Source organism: Crassostrea angulata, chromosome 10 (assembly GCF_025612915.1).
Source record: "Crassostrea angulata isolate pt1a10 chromosome 10, ASM2561291v2, whole genome shotgun sequence".
NCBI lineage: Eukaryota > Metazoa > Mollusca > Bivalvia > Ostreida > Ostreidae > Magallana > Magallana angulata.
The window spans coordinates 11,427,035-11,447,129 of NC_069120.1; the positions used below are offsets into that span (position 1 = coordinate 11,427,035).

At 35.6% G+C, this 20,095-nt stretch overlaps 2 protein-coding genes across 2 annotated transcripts; both read left to right on the plus strand.

Moving 5' to 3' along the window:
* The first annotated feature begins 61 nt into the window (after positions 1 to 61).
* LOC128165536 (uncharacterized) lies at positions 62 to 19,344 on the plus strand. Its single transcript, XM_052830174.1, has 14 exons — positions 62 to 207; positions 1,764 to 1,933; positions 2,732 to 2,798; positions 2,941 to 3,183; positions 3,359 to 3,549; positions 3,726 to 3,839; positions 3,985 to 4,094; positions 4,233 to 4,306; positions 4,536 to 4,612; positions 4,782 to 4,813; positions 5,164 to 7,112; positions 16,615 to 16,828; positions 17,872 to 18,612; positions 19,125 to 19,344. The coding sequence occupies exons 4-14, from the start codon at positions 2,943 to 2,945 to the stop codon at positions 19,327 to 19,329; spliced, it is 3,948 nt and encodes a 1,315-aa protein (XP_052686134.1). The 5' UTR covers positions 62 to 207; positions 1,764 to 1,933; positions 2,732 to 2,798; positions 2,941 to 2,942; the 3' UTR covers positions 19,330 to 19,344.
* On the plus strand, positions 9,845 to 11,285 carry LOC128165532 (uncharacterized). Its single transcript, XM_052830170.1, has 3 exons — positions 9,845 to 10,061; positions 10,232 to 10,335; positions 10,522 to 11,285. The coding sequence occupies exons 1-3, from the start codon at positions 9,845 to 9,847 to the stop codon at positions 11,218 to 11,220; spliced, it is 1,020 nt and encodes a 339-aa protein (XP_052686130.1). The 3' UTR covers positions 11,221 to 11,285.
* Positions 19,345 to 20,095: the final 751 nt, after the last annotated feature.

Genomic DNA, 20,095 nt, shown 5'->3' on the forward strand with positions numbered 1-20,095 from the left:
TTTATCAAATTGTCCTCGTTCCATTTTTATCCGCATAAAGTAAATCGTTTTGGCAGATTTACCTTCCAAAATGGCGCTTGATGTTGATAAAAAATTCTTTTGTATTGAAAGTTAATTTACCTTTTTACAATGTAATCATTTGGCCAATGCAGAAAAAAGTAGTTCAAAAAGAAGAAAGCAAGAATATGGGTTGAAGCAGCTTAAGTTGTAAGATGTTATTTCATGTATTCATGTGTACTTATTTTAACTGTGAGAATGCTGTTGAGTGATGTTGTGATAGTTTTTATAATTTTGATTGAATGCAAAATTTGATTTTACTAAATGTTCATGTTAGAAAATTTATTTACAACTTTGGAATGAATGTCGAACGTGAAAACGCAAAATAGCAACATATGTTTGATCCGGTACACACCTTAATGCATGATATTTCATGTGGCTTGAACACTTTGTTGCCTTGTGTAAAGTGTTGCATCTGATGCTTTTATGTTTGATTTCTTAAATATCTTTTTCATATAATATCCTTTTCATATAATATGTAAGCGGTGTTACCGCTGGACCGAGTGCAGATTTAACACAGTGCAGTTGTATTTTTGTAGAACAAAAATTTATTTGAAATGCACACAGTAGGATCCGCCTGATTGCCTACTCAAGTCATAAGCAAAAAATAAACTAAATGTCACATGCTCAGACTACATTATGACGTCATGTTTCATATGATAAACGTAAAAGTTTTGTTCTCGAAAATAGCTGAAGAGAGTTAAGCGATTCCAAAAAAATTTATTTGGTTTCCACTTTAATTTCTTTTAATTAAATTACCTTCAATTAAAGCATTGGAAAGTTTTTAATAAAGATTAGGGGCAATTAACATTGATAAGTGCCAGTCAATCAATGATCGAACTAACTTTCTGAAAACAAAACGGCCCTGGGCTGGAAGAATTTTTTTAGGCCTTACTATCTCTGATTCAACCCTCACTTTCACAGATTTTCATATATATACGTGTTACCATTAATCCTCACTTCGATATACACTGAAAAATAATAATCTAGACATATATATTTCACATACCGATATTCTTTAGGACATCAATTTTGAGTTTCTATTTTATTTTAAGAATAAACAACGACATTTTATTCACAAAACACATACTTGAGTTTATGTTCGAATTGCTAATATTACAGCAAATATTCTTGGCTGACCCATGGTTACACTTCTTTTGGTAAGCATGCTATGCTATGCATACCAATATGATTTCTTGTTCGTCAGACATGTAATGAAAAAAAGTACGAGCAGGCGAGCGATTCAATACTAAAAATATTTTTTATTGTAAGCCAAACTTGTCCGGATGGTTATATTTTTTATACTTGTTTCTGATTTATAAATTAAAATATGAAAAATAGATCAGGAATATAACAGAAACCAGTGCTGAATGTACTGGATGCAGGAAATTAATGATAATATTGTTTGTTCACTTTTATTATCATACGAGTGCACATGGTCCGGTGAACAAGAAATTATATTGGTGTGGTCTGATATATTGATGAAAGTGTGGTATAATATTATATATCTTGCACCTACAGGTCACATCAATGACAACTTATTTCAACAATATCTAGAGAAAGCTTGTAAGGGATATTGTCTTAGTCTTTTCTGTAATGAGAAACAGAATTGAACAATGTAAAGGTTTCAAAACCAATTTTTTTATTAGAGTTTGAAACTTTGAAGATCAACTGTCATCTGATTTCTGGGTCTTTGTATTTTTCAGATACTGACTGATACCTGATTTCTCCATAGATTTTCAGCTGTTATTCACAACCTTACCAGATTCAGCAAAAGTTGGCTTTTGTTTGGTTGACTTGCCTCTGTTTTGTTCAACATCTCACAGAAGTTGCAGTTTATGAAGTTTTACATGTATATTGTGCCTATGGTTTAATGGTATGTAGTTTCATGTTTTCCAATTTTTAGGTCACCTGATTCATTCAGATTACCTTATTTCAATTGGTTTTTGTCAGTTGTCGTATGATGCGAGTGGTTTGTTGACAATTTTGCATTTATAACTTCTTGAAATCACAAGGCCAATTCTTACCATATTTGGTTGGAAGCAATTTTAGGGGAGGAGGAATCTAAATTGCGAAATTTATTACTTTACAACCTCTGGGGCCTCATGGGTAGCGCAAAAAATGCACCCCCCCCCCCAAAAAAGGCCAAATTTTAAATGCATGGTTATGATTTCCATTAAGTCCTCTACCAAAAAGTGTGAAATTAGTGCCCCTGGGTCGAAGGATTAGGCCTTAGGGTGGGGCCAATATGGCCATATTGTAATCTTAGAGAATCTTCTTCTCTACTCCCATATATATTTGAAGAAAAAAAAATCTAAATGTATGGATGTGATTTTCATGAAGCTCTCTACCATATTAATTGTGAAATTCATTGCCCCTTGGTAAGAGGTTCAAGATTCCTATGAATCTGCCTGTGGGGCCTCTTGTTTAAAGAATACATGTATTAATGAAGATGTATTAAAACTTGATGATTTTAAGATTAAAAGATGCATGACAATAATTAGCTTGAGTGGGTGTACTGATCATAGAATGCAAGGGTGTTTAAATGGTTTTAACAAGGAAAATCTTTTCTTAATCCCTTTTACAATGCATAAATGATTGCCAATACTTGATTAACAATTTTAATATAAGATCACATTTTAAAGTAATAGTTTTATATGTTTTGATTGCACAGTCTTTGTCTTGCTGTCTGAAGTCCATTGTATGATTGAAAGAACCTTAGAAGTCAAAAAAGGAAAATGGTAAATAAGCACTCGTACTTTTCTTTTACATAAAAAATTGATAAAGTATTTCTTTATGATTTAATTGCTAAGGCACCAGGTTTCATTTTTCACTGTAAACAAATTTCGAGTTATAACTAGTATATTTTACATATATTTCCAGTAATGTTTGTAAAGATTCTAAATGGTCACAGAACAACACTACCAGCAGTAGCACAATCAAATTATGACCAACTAGACAATAAGGAAGACTCGACCACAGACACTATGTCGACAGAGACCACAGATGGCGGTACTAGTAACTCCAGTGAGAGCACAGCACTTAGGAGGAGTATGCGCCAACAGAAGAAGAAACGTCCAGACTTTCCGAGAATTATCATTAAGCCAATTCCACCCCCAAAAGAAGGTATGAATTAAGGGGATATTACTTTGTATATATAACTTGGATCTGCTTAATTGACAAAGATATCTGTAAAACTTTATGACAACTGCTAAATTCAAGATGTGTGGCATTTTTGGTTCAAACATGCTTTTTGTATTGTTTGATAAACATCAGTGAACAAGTCTTTATTTTCTCACAGAGGAAAAGCCAAGGGAATCCACAAGAGAGACATTCACAAGTACGAAGATTGAAAATGGAATAAATCATCACAGCTCGGATGATAATCAAAGTGACTCCTCAGAGAATCATAAATCTCCAGGTTTATCGGGATTCCAGAAAACACAGACCATGAGGGAAATGCTGGCCGGCATTCCGGGCATTAGCATGAAGGTGTGTTTATGATTTGGAATTTGTCAAACTAAATACTAGTATATAAAATAAATTGATAATGGTTTGAATCAAACAGTGTATATTTTTTAGTTTTCTGCTCTATGAATGTAATGATCCTAACCGTAAACACTATAGCTGTCTTAAGTAATTTTTTCCTTACCTTTTTTCTAACATAGCCAAGAAAAAGCAGAAACAGAAAGCTCAGTCATGCTGCACAGATTGCCCAGACTAAGGAGGGGTGTATTGACTTGGAAACACCAGACTCAATTCTGGTCAACACGAACCTTAGGGTAGAGTATTGATGTAACACCAAGCATAACATCAAACCAAAGCAATTTATTCAAAAAGACTTCAATTAAAGCACTGTAACTCTAATAACTATTCAAGTCTGGAAAGATGCACTATGTAATTATGCAATCTATGTCTGGTTTGTAGGCTTTGTTCAGCAGATCCACATTCAATCTGTTACCAGTCCACTACGAGCATAAACTTTTGCAGCTTCTTCCAGAATGTGACAGAGTCATTGAATCAGAGAGCAAATTTAGGTTGGTTTACATTACCAAGATTCTTTTAAAACCTGACATACGTCAGTAAAGCATTGTACATATAATTCAACATTTTACTCAATCACCTTCAAGTTTAGTCACTTTTAGAATTTCAATCCAGTCTTGATTGTGTTTCAGGTTAAGCTCAACTGCATTTAACAATGAATTCTTCAATAAGGCCTGTGAAGAATGGAGGGAGAGACTCTCGGAAGGTTGGATCTTTTTCATGTCATATTAACAATGGCAGCATTTGACAGATCCTGTACCTCTAAATGAAGTCTGTCATTAACATAAGTCAAAAAGACAAAAGTTTTTCTTTCAATTTTTAATGAGACTTTGATGCAACATTCTCTGTGGCATTACATTATTCATGTATTTATAAACATACAGTGTCTGTAAGTGTATAATCAAAAAAGTTACAAATTTGCTATCCATTTATAGGGGAGTTTACTCCAGAGAATCAGTTACGACTCAAACAGGATGAAGAAAAGGAACAAACCAAACTGGATCCTTGGAAGGTTTGCATTTGTTTAATCCACTCATATAAAATTATCACTATCCATTCCTGGACCATTCATTTGTTCCACTCATTAAATACTCTCCATTATTAGCTGTAAATGTATTTCCGTTGCACTGTTTGTGCACTGTTTGTAATGAAATGTATTAAAATATATGCTTTCACTTCAGGCAAAGCACTTTGAACCAGTTTGGGGAAAGAGGTAATTAATTTTTTTTCTCAATAGTTACTTGACAGGATGTATTGATTTATGAGATATACAGTTATTGTACTGGTTCCTTTTAATTCATGATTTAAAACTTTACAGACTAAGAGTAAATATGAACTTGGCTTTCGTGTTATAAAGCTATCACGGGGCTCAGCTGAGGACATAGTGTGAAGTCAATATATAGTTAGGGATATTTTTCATTTGATATTTGTTATTATTTACAGTACTAATTTGAGTCAAAGTTTTGCTAAGATGTATATTTTTAATGTACAAGCATTTTTTGTGTAACTTTAGCCATGTGTTTCTATAGACATATATCAGAGTTATATTTCTTTCTGCAATAGGTTCAGTGGACAAGTTGTTCCTAAGGCTGATATTCCATCTCCCCCACCCCAACCTCCAATTCCCAAAATGAAAATCAAGCCATCGCTCAAGAAAGGCACAACAAAGGTGTCAACATTAATAAAACAGGAGAAGATTTCACAAACTGTTTCTCAGCCAGTGGGTACATACGTAAAAGAAGCTCCCTCATCTCAAAGTGGGCTGTTGTTGAAGATTTCTCATGACAAATCAGAATTTGTTACGGAAAGAAGTGACAGAAGTGTGATGCGTCAGACATTGAAGAGATCGTTATCAAGTGATATTAAAAATGATGAGGACGGGGAAAGTCCATCCAAGAGAAATCGTGTGCCAGTGCATTCCCCTCTGAAGACAGTTATTCAAGTGTGTACTGCAAATCAGATGGCAAAAATCACGAAACCTGTTTCTTTGGATGTGAGCCCAAGTGCGAATCAGCCCAAACAAGTCTCACTACTAAGCTCTGCTACCTCACCTATTCTTTCACAGATGCAACAATCGAACTTCTCTCCTACAAGATCACATCCAAATGTTTCTCCCCCCAAAGGATCTCTAGATATATCACCCCAAACAAGGACTCTTGCGCAGATTAAAGTTCAGACACAGGCAGCAAGAGGCATACCTATCCAGATGGAGAGGCAGACTAGAACTCTGGCTCAAATCAAAGCAGAAACCAGAGCCAAAATTCAAATGAGAAACCAAGCAAAACCGCAGGAGCCAAGTGTTCCAACAACTGTGAAAAAATTGACATTCCCAAATGCAACAGTTGCAAGGCAGGTGCCAAACATTTTACATGGGAGACAGCGAAATATGCCCAGCAAGGCCCCTTCCTCTCCTCCTAATCCCAATATTCCTGAACCTCCAGAAGAAACGAAGGACGGAATTAAGTTAAAAAGATCTTTACAGATCTGTAAAGATGTGATTAAGAAAACTGGAGGACTTTCATATCAAGTCAATGCAGATGGCAAAGTCAAAATTAATACTCCTGTTTCAGTTACAGAACAAATTATTATTTCAAAACAGGATATAAAGCCATCAGCATCATCTCCATTGACACAGAGTACTAAAAGTGCCTCAAAAGTTGTGTTTGCCAATACCCTGACTTCTGAACATTTGACAACATCCCTTCCATCAATATCTGGTATTCTTCCTACATCCTCCAGTTTTCAGACTATTGCTGCTGGAAATGCAGACACGTCTGGACAGTATGTTGTGCGTGTGACTAAACCCCCAGCTTTACAGACACAGGCTGCAACAGCTAGGGTGGTAACAGTACCGGGATCAAATGCAAAATTCCTTATCCCCTCTGGGATTTCAACAACAGCTGTTGGCAATTCCAGTATTGTACAAATTTTGAACTCTGCCCCTGGTTCTAATTTAGTGACTATGCAATCGCTTCAGCCCTCTCGAGCCTCCAGTGCTCCTCCTCGAAATGAAGTTAACCCGACAAGTGTTCAAGTGCAGGCTGTGTCACGCTCAGCCAGTGTGGGATTAAGCAGCAACCGTGTAGAAGCTGGTACTTCTCAACAACATCTTCAGTATTTATTGCAACAGCAACACCAGAATCAGCAACGACAGAGGGTTTTAAAACTTCAACAACCAGTCTCTACCGAAACTAGCACCTCTCAATTAAAGACTGCAGATTCTTCCTCAACTCCAGAAGGAAGCTCTGCCGAGGGTAATTCCGAGTCGGTTCAACAAACTTCAGCTCCTGGTTCATCCTCTGCTGTCAAAACAGTTCAGTCTCCTGTAGCCACTGTGTCAAGGGTAATAGTCAGCAGTGCCAGTCAGCTAGTCAGTCAGATGAAGAAGGACGCTCAACTCGGGAAAACTTTGACAAATCAGGCCTCGGTGGTGACTGTTCCATCGTCAACAGGAAATGGCACAACAAAGATTGTTCTGCCAACTGCAATATTAACAAGTGCCCTGGCAGGGGGTGAAAATGCGAACTGTGCTTGTAGTTTGAAAGCAATGATCATGTGCAGGAAGTGTGGTGCGTTTTGCCACCATGACTGTATCGGACCTTCCAAATTGTGTGTAACATGTTTAATTACCACTTGATTTTGTGACTAGGAGTGCTGACACAGTCATGTTGTTACTAGCAATCATGCTGAAATATTAACCCTGTTTTGTGTCATGATGATTTCAATTTTTTTTTAAAGAATATTTTGGGGAAAAACAGTCTACTAAGATACTAATGTAGTTAAATGGAATGAAAGGAGTTGGACATAAAATATAAAGAACATACTGCTAAAGCTTGATATTTTCATTATCTTAATCTATCAAAGTTATTTTATTAAAGTGTGTGGATGTACTTTGAATACCAATATTAATCCTGTTAATGTTTGTATGACAAATCGAATCTAGGTAAATGTGTTTGACAAGAGAGAGCAAGGTGTAGAATTCCATCATATTGTGAATCTCATGTCTAGATGGTCGTGAGAGTTGTAAGATCAGTTGTTGCACAATGTTCATGTATTGTTTTGGAGTAAATCACAACCATTGAACATTCAAAACTTTCTTGAATTCCATCTCAAAGCTGAAAAGTACCAGTTGTTTGCCATAAGCATCAGATTTTGCACTTAATATTCAAAACTAAATTAAATCTTTTGTGAATAATGCACTTTCTATGAAATTTCACCAAACTATATCTCATTAAGGTATCCAGTCATGTGCATGTATTAATGTCAGCCCTGTCTGATTATCGCTTGTATAGAACTCCATGTACAGGTGGATTGTAATGAAAGGAATGAAGTGTTATACACTTGGATGGAAGGCATCTGATATAGCAAGACATCGTGAAACTGAGTCGAGTGTTTGATGAGAGTGAATTATTGTCCAAGTGAAGAGTTACTTTGTTTTTAACAGCAAAAACTGTATATTAAAAGGTTTTACATCAAAATATGTTTTCTATTTATTTGTTTAATTATTGTTTGAGTTTAAAGTTGATGCTCATTACATCTTCATCAGCTCCACTTCCCCTATCTAAAAAATGTGCTTTTAATACATTGCTCTATTATACTTTGCTTGATACGCTAATTTTTCTTTTACTGTGGTGTGTAATTGAACGCCTTACAGATTTTGTGATTTACTTGCAAATGTTGTTGCATCCAGAATATGAGTAACACCCTCAATGTCTGTTAATTTTGTTTAGTGGGGAATTGAACAAACAGTTGGGGGGTGGGGGGGGGGGGGTATCTCGCTTGACTATAAGGCAAAAAATATGTACTATTCTTAAACCAATTGAATACGCTTGTTTTTAAAGGCTTATCAAATGATCTAAAAGGTTCACACATATGAAAAGAAATTGATCACATATCGTCTGGTAGTTGTGCCATAAGAAGCTCATTACTAGTACCTGACAATAATTTCGTTTTCAGACTTGCTTGCAATATAAAACTGTAATATACCCTCGTCAATCATACCAGTGAATTTTCTATATACTAAATAATTGAAATGGATAGGAAGTTGTGGACTGTTTTTTGGATGGGAGCTGTTAGACCTCCAAAATCAAGTTTTCATGTTTTCCCCCCAAAGCGAGTCAAACAAAAGGAGTTTCAGTCCATTCTTCATTGTCTGAGAATATTTTACTGAGGAATATTGGCACATGCTCTGTGTTTAAAAGGAATTATATTTACTCGTTAGATACATCTTTATTTGATCTGATTTTCTCCAAATCAAAAACACCAACAAATAGAAATCTATAATTAGCTATCTGATTATACTTTTTCACAAGGGTAATTTCAACGTCTTAAAACGTGCATTTTCCCATATATTTTTTTAAACTTAGCAGAGTACTAGAACATCAAATCCTCAATAGTTTTTTTTTTGTTTTTTTTTTTAAATAACTATGTCCGCAAACGATGAAATTCACATAATAACTTTGTTATGTGATATTGCTTAAAATATATTCATTTCGTTGTGGGCGACTGCTGCTGACACATTTTTGCTTCAATTTTTTTTTTAAAAACTGTGAAAGAAGGTGTGTGGATAAGGGATAAGGCGTGGAGCCTCATTGGTTAATACCCAAGCGGAAGTACATGTGACATATAATTCATTCTTTAGACATCCATGCCCTCGAGCAGACGTGCATGCTACGGAGCTGTACTCGAAGCGAAGTATAGGAAAGGTAATTACAATTTTTAAATTTTATTGCCCGGGGGGCAGAACCTAGTTGGTTCTTTTAGGCCTAGGTGGTCGTTTTGACCTAGGTGGTCAATATTTTCACATACCTGAGTGGTATGAATTTTCGGCCTAGGTGAGCCGTAATTGTTAAAAAAAAATAAATAAGTTATTGTAATGAACCTAGGTGGTTTACTGACAAAATATGTGTAAAGCTATTGCATGACATATAACCTTTTAGTGAAAGGGGTAGCATATATATAAAGAATAGCTTTGAGACACGTTTGCAGATTCTCGAGGCGGCAAGCTGCACGTGCGGTTTATGATTTTGTTAGCTAGACCAGATGATGCATGATAAATGAATTGAAGTTTGAACTTGTTTGTCCATCATTAAGTTATAAAGAATTTACGGGACTATATTTGAACACATGTTAGTATAATATATCTATCAAAAAACCGAGATAACTTAGTTATTAAGTTATATTAGAGTTATCCCGCTTGATGCGTACATGCGTGATATTTTATTTTCGTATACATTGGTTATAGATGGTGCAGCCTACTGTCTTACGGAAGAGACATTCATTGAAGGGGTTGAAGCTCTTACCTGTCATTGAGAAGGTCAGAGGAGGAAGACCAGAGGGTCTGAAAGAATTTGCGCGCATGTCTAAGGAAAAAAAGACAGACGTCTTAGAGTTGGAAGAGATAGAGAATATAGTCAACTCATTGACAGGGGAAAACATGATTGAGCTGTTGGAACTAGCTGGTAGGGGTTAAGTTTCTTAAATAATTATTGAAGTGGTTATGTGATGGTTGGAAATTAAAGCTTTAAATCTTTTCAAGAGTTATTAACCTATGATATGCAAATGTTGGGATTAATATTGGTATCTTTAGAAAGAATTTGTTGTGATATAAACTTTCATTTTATTAAAACAGGAAGAGATATTGATGTTAACGAGGCAAGATGGTTATTGCATTGCTTGATAATTTTTGCAAATGAAGTGGGGCAACCAAGAGGCCAGGCATTAGATGATTCAACGGTATGTTTTATATATGTATATGCTAATGCACATGAAACAATTCATACATTCAGATAATTACTGGTACATATACATGATATACATCTGTGATTTTGAAATTATATATGAATACCTAATTTTGCCCTTACATATAAAGCAAATGTGCGGTATGATATTTTAAAAGAGTGTTATAACGTCATATTTTAGGACCCTAGCACTAGTGCATCCACAGGGGGAAGCAGTACACCAGTACCTTTAGAAACTGCAGGACCTACAAAAAAAAGGAAGCATGATGTTGATACAACCTTGGAGGAGAGGATTTTGTCTTTGGAGAAAACGTCAAAGGGGGAGATGGTCCAGGAGCTTAAAGAGAAGGTGAGGACACTATGCCTACAGGATGATCCAAGCAATGCTTTAATCCTGCTGACTCTTGATGAACTTGCTAAAGCGGCTAGGAAATTAAACCATGAGGAGGCTGACATGTTTGAAGAGTTGTACAGGCAAGCCAACAGATATCAGTCAAAACTTCAAATTTCTAATCTGTGTTTGTCTGTGTTAGGTGGGAAAGTAGCAGATGCAATTTCGAAAGCAATTTCTAAGTGTTTGAAAGATAAACCTGAAACCAAAGCTGAGAGTAAGAATGAATATGTTGAAACACAAAAGCGACCAGAGTCCCCGTTGAATGGTTTATATCCTTGTCAACCTTCTTTGTATCCTATGATGCCCGGCATGTATCCCAATATGTTCAATATGGGGGGGTATAATGGATATGGAAACCAAGGTTATCGAGGGGGTAGACAAGGCTATAGGCCTTATCGTCCTAAGGGTCCTTGCCATTTTTGCAACAGCAATATGCATTTGATAAAAGATTGTGAGAAAATGAAGTTGGCTAAAGGAAATAAGTAGATGAGATCATAATGTTCATATTTTTGTTCTTGATACAGCAACATGTATGATATTTTTCTCAGATATAGATGTGTATAAATGATATTTTACAAACTGTAAAGCTATTTGTTTAAATATTTTTTCTATTAGTGAAGTTTTGTTTCATATAAACTGTCATGTTTGCAGATGTAGTTGTACTATAAGAATAAATTCTTTTGTCTTGTAATCCGAGGGACACTGACGCCCTAGTGATTCGTCACGTGGATTGCAGGCGGAAGAATTCTTTCTTCAGGTGAAATTAATGCTGGTTGCATTGTTGGAAATTTACATTATATCAAATAATTATAATTTTACAGAAAGTGAAGTTTGCTCCAGAAGTTTTATCCTTCATGGAGGTTCCATCTTGGGAGTTAAATAGTGGTTTCAATCCCATGAATATGAATATTAGTGACCAACCAGCATGGATTACACTTGAAGGGAGAATTGCTTCGCCTGCAACCCATTCCCCTCGAGCAGAGGAAGTAATTAATGGCGATTTACATTTTAATATTAACACTTTACCAATAAGGGATCCAAGTAAATTCATTTCTGGTCAGATTCATTCATTTGTACCGGAATGGGAGTGTATTATGGATAAGATTTCATCAAAAAACAACGATGTTTTAAAATGGATAAAGAATGGTGTCAATGTCTTTGATTTCTTTCAATCATATAAAGGAAATTTTAAGGGAAAATACTACAATTCGAATGTGCCTCCCAAACATTATGCACCCAACTCTAGCATTTGCAAACAGTACTCTGATTTTATTGTCAAGGAATTAATGGATAAGATTCAGTGTGGAGCTATAAAACTTTTAGGTAGAGTGGGTGAGTGTCAATCCCCAAGAGTGGTTATGCCTCTTACTGTAGAACCAAGTAAGCCACGTCTTTGTCATGATGAACGTTATATTAATTTATGGATTAAGGATCTGCCTTTTCGGTTAGAGACACTGAAAGATATTCATCGTTTGGTAGATAAAAATGCTTTGTTGATCACGTGTGATGAGAAATCGGGTTACAGTCACATAAAAATTGATGAAGAGTCTCAGGAATTTTTTGGTATTCAGTTTGGAGGATTTTTCATGGTGTATTTAACATTACCATTTGGTTGGAAGGCTTCAGCCTTTATTTACCAATCCATAGGTATGTGTGTTACCTCTTATCTTAGGACATTCTCTGTGCGTAACTCTCTGTACATAGATGATAGGTTTGTTGCTACTAGGGGATCTGATTCTGTAGATGATGTGAAAGTTCATGAGGAGGCTAGGAGGTTGGTATATGGTTTAGTTGAACTGTTGACAAGGTTGGGTTATACCTTAGCATTGAGTAAATGTTCTTTAAATCCTTCAAGTTGTAAGAGGTATTTGGGTTTTTTAGTTGATTCAGTTAGGGGAGCTTACATATTACCAGATGATAAAAAAGCAAAATTCATAGATCTTCGAGAATCAATTTTAGAAAGAAAGGAAGTAGATGTCAAGACATTGCAAAGATTTACTGGAAAGTGTATTTCTATGAGTCTGGTAATCCCAGGATGTAAGTTGTTCTGTAGAGAAATAAATGCTGGAATTTCTCATGGTTTGAAAAATAGTAGGTCTGTAAAAATTTCTGGATCCCTAAAAGAGGAAATTGAACATTGGAGATTTGTAGATAAGTGGCAGGATTGTTCTAAATGGAGATTGGAATTTCACAAAACAATATCAATGTATACTGATTCTTCTGGATTTAGATATGGTGCGTGTGTAAGATTGGGGGAGAAAGACTTAGTATTAGGAGATTATTGGTCAGAAAATGATACAAGGCCAATACATGTTAAGGAGGCAGATGCAATCTTGAGGTCTTTGTTATCCCTTAGTAGTATGGTGCAAGATTCACGAGTGGATGTATACACAGACAGCATGGCTGTTATTGGTTCTTGGAGTAGTCAGGGTAAGAGATGTAAAGAGCTTAACGATATCATAAAAGATGTTTTTCAGTTTATTGTTGCAAAAAATATTGATTTACGCTTAACATTTGTGTCCTCAAAGTTGAATGAGGCAGACAAACCTTCTAGAGTCCTAAGTGCAGCAGACACTATGCTTAGCCAAAAATCATGGATGTTGGTGGAGACAGCATATGGTCCACATTCAATAGATTTAATGGCACTAGATTCAAATACAATGAGTTCAAAAGATGGTATGCCTTTAAAACATTTTACACCTTGTGCAACTCCCCTATCAGCAGGTATTAATGTCTTTTGTCAAGATATTAGAAAGGAAATCAACCCCTATGTTTTTCCTCCCTTTGGATTGATCTTTCCTATTATTTGTTTACTCGAGCAGCAAAAGGTCATGTGTACGATAATAGTTCCTATGATGGAACCCTTACCTATATGGTGGCCAAAGTTGTTAGCTAATTCTATAGGGTCATTTTGTATTGGTGTAAATGGTGAAAAAGAAATAGTTAAGATTCCATCTAAGAATGGTTTTGTGTTGGATAATTTAGGTTTGAGGTGGCCGTTGTTTGCTTGTAGGGTTTTATTTGTGTGACTTATTTGAAGTTATTTCTTCATCTGGTTTTTATTGCAGGATAATCCAGGACAAATTAAGATTGACTGGGACATAATAGATAGGAGGCTTTTGGAACTGGATGGGAATATTGTTACTTCTTTAAAGTGTAAAAAAAGAAACAGTCTTGTAGAATCTTTTCTTGGATTTTTAAAAGCATCCCCTGGGTCTCCAACTTTATTGTCATGCACTCCAAATGATATCCGGAGGTTTTTAGTTTGGAAAGATCTAAAGGGAAAGACTACAATCCATAAGATAGATTGTGAAAAGTTAGGTTTGAAAGGTGATTTTGATTGTGGTTGTCCTAAGAGACTTGCTTCAGGAACAGTAGAAAATTTAATTCACCAGTTGAATAACATTTTTTATGAATTTGGGCGTGGAAAGATATGGGATGTATTGCTTTCAAAGGGAAACCCGGCAGCTTCACCTATGGTGAAAGAATACCTCAAGTTAATTAGGGAGGAGCAAGCAAAAGCACACGTATTACCAAAACAAGCAAAACCAATTTTCTTATCAAAAGTTAAGGCAATAGCTTTATTTATAAATAGAGAATTAGATAGATGTGATTTGACTCTCAAAGAAAAATTTGTTTTGATTCGAGATCAAGCATGGATAAAAGTTCAGTTCTTTGCAGGTGACAGGGCTGGTGATTTGTCCAATGTAGTTTCTCAGGAGGTCAAGATTCTAGAGGATGGTTCTGGTTTGGTATTCCAGCATACATTTGGTAAAACATTGAGGGGTGAAAAGGGAAAGAACAATTCTTTTGTAATAAAAGGTGTGAAGACATAGTGGTATGTCCGGTCAAAGGTTTGTTAGATTATTTTATATTAGCCAAAAAATTGAAGGTGGATCTTTCAAAGGGATATTTGTTTAGAATTGTGTCAGAGAATGGAAGGGTTTTAGATAAAAATGTTAGTTACTCTGTAGTTTATGAAAGACTGTTATATTATCTTTCAACTTTAGGTATTTACGAGGGCGAAACACCTCATAGTTTCAGAGCTGGTTGTGCAATTACAATGGCTTTGTCAGGATCTGCTGAAAATGTAGATCAGGTGATGAGACACATTGGTTGGTTTGGCAAGTCAAGCGCAGAGTATTATAATAGAATGCATACAATGATTGATTCAGGTGTTGTTGCTACAAATTTAGCAGAATCTGTATTTCAGGGAAATGGGATTGAATCCCAGTATAAAGGAAAGGCAGATTATGATTCTTTGAGTAAAGCCTTTCAGTGAAGAATGGAACATTTAATGATAATGTATGTGAGTGTGATTAATGCTGATAGAGGATGTTATTTGTCTTCCTTTGTTACCATATTTGAAGGACATAATCATATATGAAACTAAGATTATGTTTATTTAAAGAGCATATTTGAAACATAAATGAACATTGGGAAATTATATGTTGTACTTAATCATATACATATTTTATTTTATTAGATGATTTATTATATTTCATCTATGTTGATGTGGTGATAAAAATTAAAATTTGTTATGTTCATAAAAATGTTTGTTTTCTTTTGAGTATTGGGAGAAGGTTATTATTTTCTTTAGGCTACTGAACTGAAGGGGCATGTATGATTGATGAACTGCAAAGGTTTTATGCCCAAAACTTAAACATGATCTGAATGCGGGAGGGTATTAAACACTGAGGATAGGGTAAGAGCCTCATTGGTTAATACCCAAGCGGAAGTACATGTGACATATAATTCATTCTTTAGACATCCATGCCTGGTTTGTAGATATGTATACAGAGGATGGAGTGAGGAATTTTATAAGGATTATCTTTGTACAGCTGTCTACCCACCCACCCACCCTCTGTAGAAGTAAAAAATGGGTGAAGTATGTTGATATAAAATTGGCATATGGTATGCATCTATTTGCATGTAGTGTACATATATACTATGAAATGATCTATTTTAAAGGGAAAATGCAAAAGATGCAATGCATAATATCATCCTACATTCAGATTTAAATCCTTGCAAAGGTTTTATGCCCAAAACTTAAACATGATCTGAATGCGGGAGGGTATTAAACACTGAGGATAGGGTAATAATATGCTAATATAAGGACGGATAAGATACTGTCCAATTAAAATATCAACAAATCTGATAATCTTTTTTTAACCATTCAAAGCAATGTACTAGCATATTTACCATGAAATCGATTTGTAACCCTTACAAATGTTCAATACTTGGGATATGTTGATTTACAAAGGGTATGTGTATCAAAACCTAACAGTGTCATTGGTTGGAACCTCAATGTATTTTCTTTTATAAAGTAGGTCCATTCTCCGTGTTTTTGTCTTAGTTTAAATAACCAATTTATCGATAATGTAATTAATTTTGTGTAAATCAGTACTTGATGTCAACGGATCAGGATTGAATTTCTTCCAAATGTGCCAAATGATGACATCTAAGTGTCGATTGCCTTTCTTCAAAAGCGTTTGAAATCTCTCTTACGAAAACTAAATTATCAAGGACGAAAACAACATCGATGCTTATCGGAATTTTTGAGGTAGATGAATCTAGAAATTTTGATCCATTCGAAACTTTTTTACCTCAGTCATTTTTATTTTGGAGCATATTTCAAAACACTGCATGATTTGATCTTTGGTTCACAGATATTTAGTACGAACACATTTTGTTTCTAACTGTATTATTAACATCTGATTTGTTAGTTGTTTGAATATTTATACATATACAGATGTGTGCACAGTTAAATTAATCGAAATTAACCAACATTAAACAAAAATGTTATTATTTCATCGAACGCCCTTTGTACGATCTATTTTTGGAACTTTGCCATTGACCTGTATATTAGCATACTAATAGCAATGACCCGTAGCCCATCCATTGTGCTCAGTCAAGGATTTAATCGCCACGAGTTCGGTGTGATTTTCGGAGTGAACATGGAGAGCAGAGAAAAGATGTCAATTTTTTCAACCGATTTCCCGGGGGTGACTCCTATCAGGGGCTACAGACAAGACTTCACTGACAACTACTCATTTCGTCACACGAGGTTCGGGGATCAATGTGCACAATCAAGGTATTTGTATCTAGACTTCTAAAATAGCACAAAGCCACAGGATATCGGTTTGACTTTCGCAAATTTCGCACTTGTTTAAACGTTATAATACTGGCAGGACAAGAGCGATATACATTAGTAGAACAAAATTTCATCAGAAGAACATTCAAAAATTTTGTCAAATGTACAACAGAAATTGACAGTGTTTGGTTCACATCGCTGCTGTGCCATACATGAGATATCTGTAAGAGTTTTCTAATGGGATGCGTGCGATTTTGTTGCGCTGCTAATTGCACTTAAATAATTCTTGCATACAAAGAAGAAATGACAAACATCCTACTTTAGACCACAAATACGATATTCCTCGTGAGCGCACGAAATACACAAAAACTCTTTGTCTACATTTGTTGGCCCGCTTCCCTTGTGTTTTGGTAATTCTGGTTATTTTTTTTTAATTTGTCTAGAAGTCTTTCATGACATATTTGATGAAAACATCACTATACAATCAAGTTGATGGGGCATGTAAGTGTCCATGTCCATTTCCATGTAAGTCCCGCCCAACTACGTCATAACAATGATGGAAACAGCAGACGGCAAGATACAATAGGAAGGGAATATAATAAATTTTGTTTACATGTATATACATTTGTACTCACTATGAATATTGTGCTTTAATCATTGAAAATTATTATGATAAATTATTTGTTTACAAAAAATTTTTTTAATTCAGTTATGTTAGATTTAATTTTTTAACAGAATAAAAATTATAACTTAAATATACTTATTTATCAATTTTATCTAGATCGTTTGAGAAATTTTCATATTCCATATTTTCCTTTTCTGAAAATAGCACAAAGAGTTTCATTATCATGAATAAATCAAAATGTTTTATAATCCGTTGAGGAGGTAAAATCGTGGTTGTGAAACACTTAAGAAATCCAGGCATATTACGTTTTTACGAATTCTGATGATTCCAGGGCATGCACGTGCTGCACGTGCACATGTTGACCATCCATTCTACTACCAAATCACAATGAAAACTTATAGAATTTACTATTTTCTAGATTCGACGCTCTCTATCTACATGACTGCGCACAATCTATGTCCAGGGACACATCATCACTACAGCTTGATCACCTCCATTTCCCGCCAATAAAATACCCGGAGTTGGAACGTGAAGTAGCAGTCAAGTTTGAACCGACTGAATGTTCTTCCGATACACTGTTGCCTAACGCTTTCTCTGAACTGCAGCAAGGATACAGATCAATTAAACTAGAACCTGACGAGTTTCCAACAGTAAATATCAGAGATCTGGGGAGTAGTGTACTACAACTGTCGAAAGATGATAAGACATGCACGGATTCCAAAGAATCGGGTGTTTCCCGATTACAATATTTCCAGAATAATCCACAGCTCCCACTTCCCCTACGAGAACCCCTTGTTGACATGACTAATGCTCTAGGTTCTCTGAATAGCATAAAAAGCCCAAATGGCTCAAGCCAAAGCGAAAGAACATATCCCAATAGAATCCCAATTTCCCAACACTTGCCCGTGCTGTGGAAGGCTGTTTTTGACTCCTCGAACACAAAAAGTTGTTCCATCAAGGAACTGGACCCAATCGTGAAAGGCAGCGGGTCCTTGGAATGCTTAACAAACAAGATACCCCAAATTAAAAGGTCGAGGAAACTCACCAGACCGACCAGAAGTGCCCAGAGATTGGATCCGAATTTCAGAGGGGCCACGGTGATACTGCACACAGAAGTCAAGAACAGGAACTGTAGTCTCACCCTGTCTGCCAGCTTCAGGTACACAGAACTTGATTATAATTATGGATTGCAAAACAAAATTGTGGTCTTCATATTAAAGGGACTTGGACACGATTTGACTTAAAATTTTCAAATCTTATTTGTCCATTTTCAATGTTTATACTGCTATGTCAAAATTTGAAACTCAAATATAAAGTTATAAGCAAGATACATAGTTTATAATACTTTGTTTTGTAAACAAAGCTCGAATATTGTCATTGAATTAGTTTAAATTGTTTTTTTTCATGTCATTTTGTCTAAGAAATGGTAATTCTATACATTAATTTTTTTGTATACAACTATAAGACTCGAGCTTTGTTTACATAACTATCAATTCTTACCTCTGTATCTCGGTTGTAACTTGACTTTAACATTTAATATTTTGGTCAATCATTTAAAATGCACCAATAAACCATTTTATACATAAAAAATAAAAATAAAATGTTTGATCTCAAATCGTGTCCAAGTCCCTATGATGATTTGATATTTATTGAGATGTTCTATTTATTCAGTAATGTTAAGATTTACAAGCGCCAGATCAACAGGAAACGGAAAAACAGTGGATCCTACTCCAATGCTGACACTGTGAGTGGTTCTGACGAGGAAAATGTTATCCCTTTCCCAAGGGACAGTTATTACTCAGGTGATTGCCAAACGTACTGCCCGCTTCCAGCTCATTGGAGAGGGCCTAGGAAGATGAATGCATTGTCCAGCTAATTTTATAAAAAATAAAAACCCAAAAGTCTTAAACAGTGTCCAGTTTTTCCCAATAAATCTTTTTTTAAAGTTCTGTCGGTTATTTTGAATTAGATATCAACATTTTTCACCTTCTGAAATGCACATTTTCTTGGTCCTTTTAAGGGAAGGTGTGCGCGTCCTGTGGGACACACCGGACACCCCTATGGAGGGATGCAGATGACGGTACGCCGCTGTGTAATGCGTGTGGAATCAGGCGAGTTAATTTATTATTATTATATACGGTGCTCTAACGCCTATCTTCCAATGATAAAGGGTACTCTAACACTAACCAGCCAATGATAAAGGGTACTCTAACACTAACCAGCCAATGATATAGGGTACTCTAACACTAACCAACCAATGATAAAGGGTACTCTAACACTAACCAGCCAATGATATACGGTGCTCTAACACTAACCAGCCAATGATATACGGTACTCTAACACTAACAAACCAATGATAAAGGGTACTCTAACACTAACCAGCCAATGATATAGGGTACTCTAACACTAACCAGCCAATGATATATTGTGCTCTAACGCTAACCAGCCAGTGATTTACGGTGCTCTTACATAAACCAGCCAATGATATACGGTACTTTAATGTTAACCAGCCAGTGATAGTTTTCTAACGCTAACCAGCCAATGATATACGGTACTCTAAAGCTAACCAGCCAATGATATACGGTACTATAATGTTAACCAGCCAGTGATTTACAGTTTTCTAACACTCACCAGCCAATGAT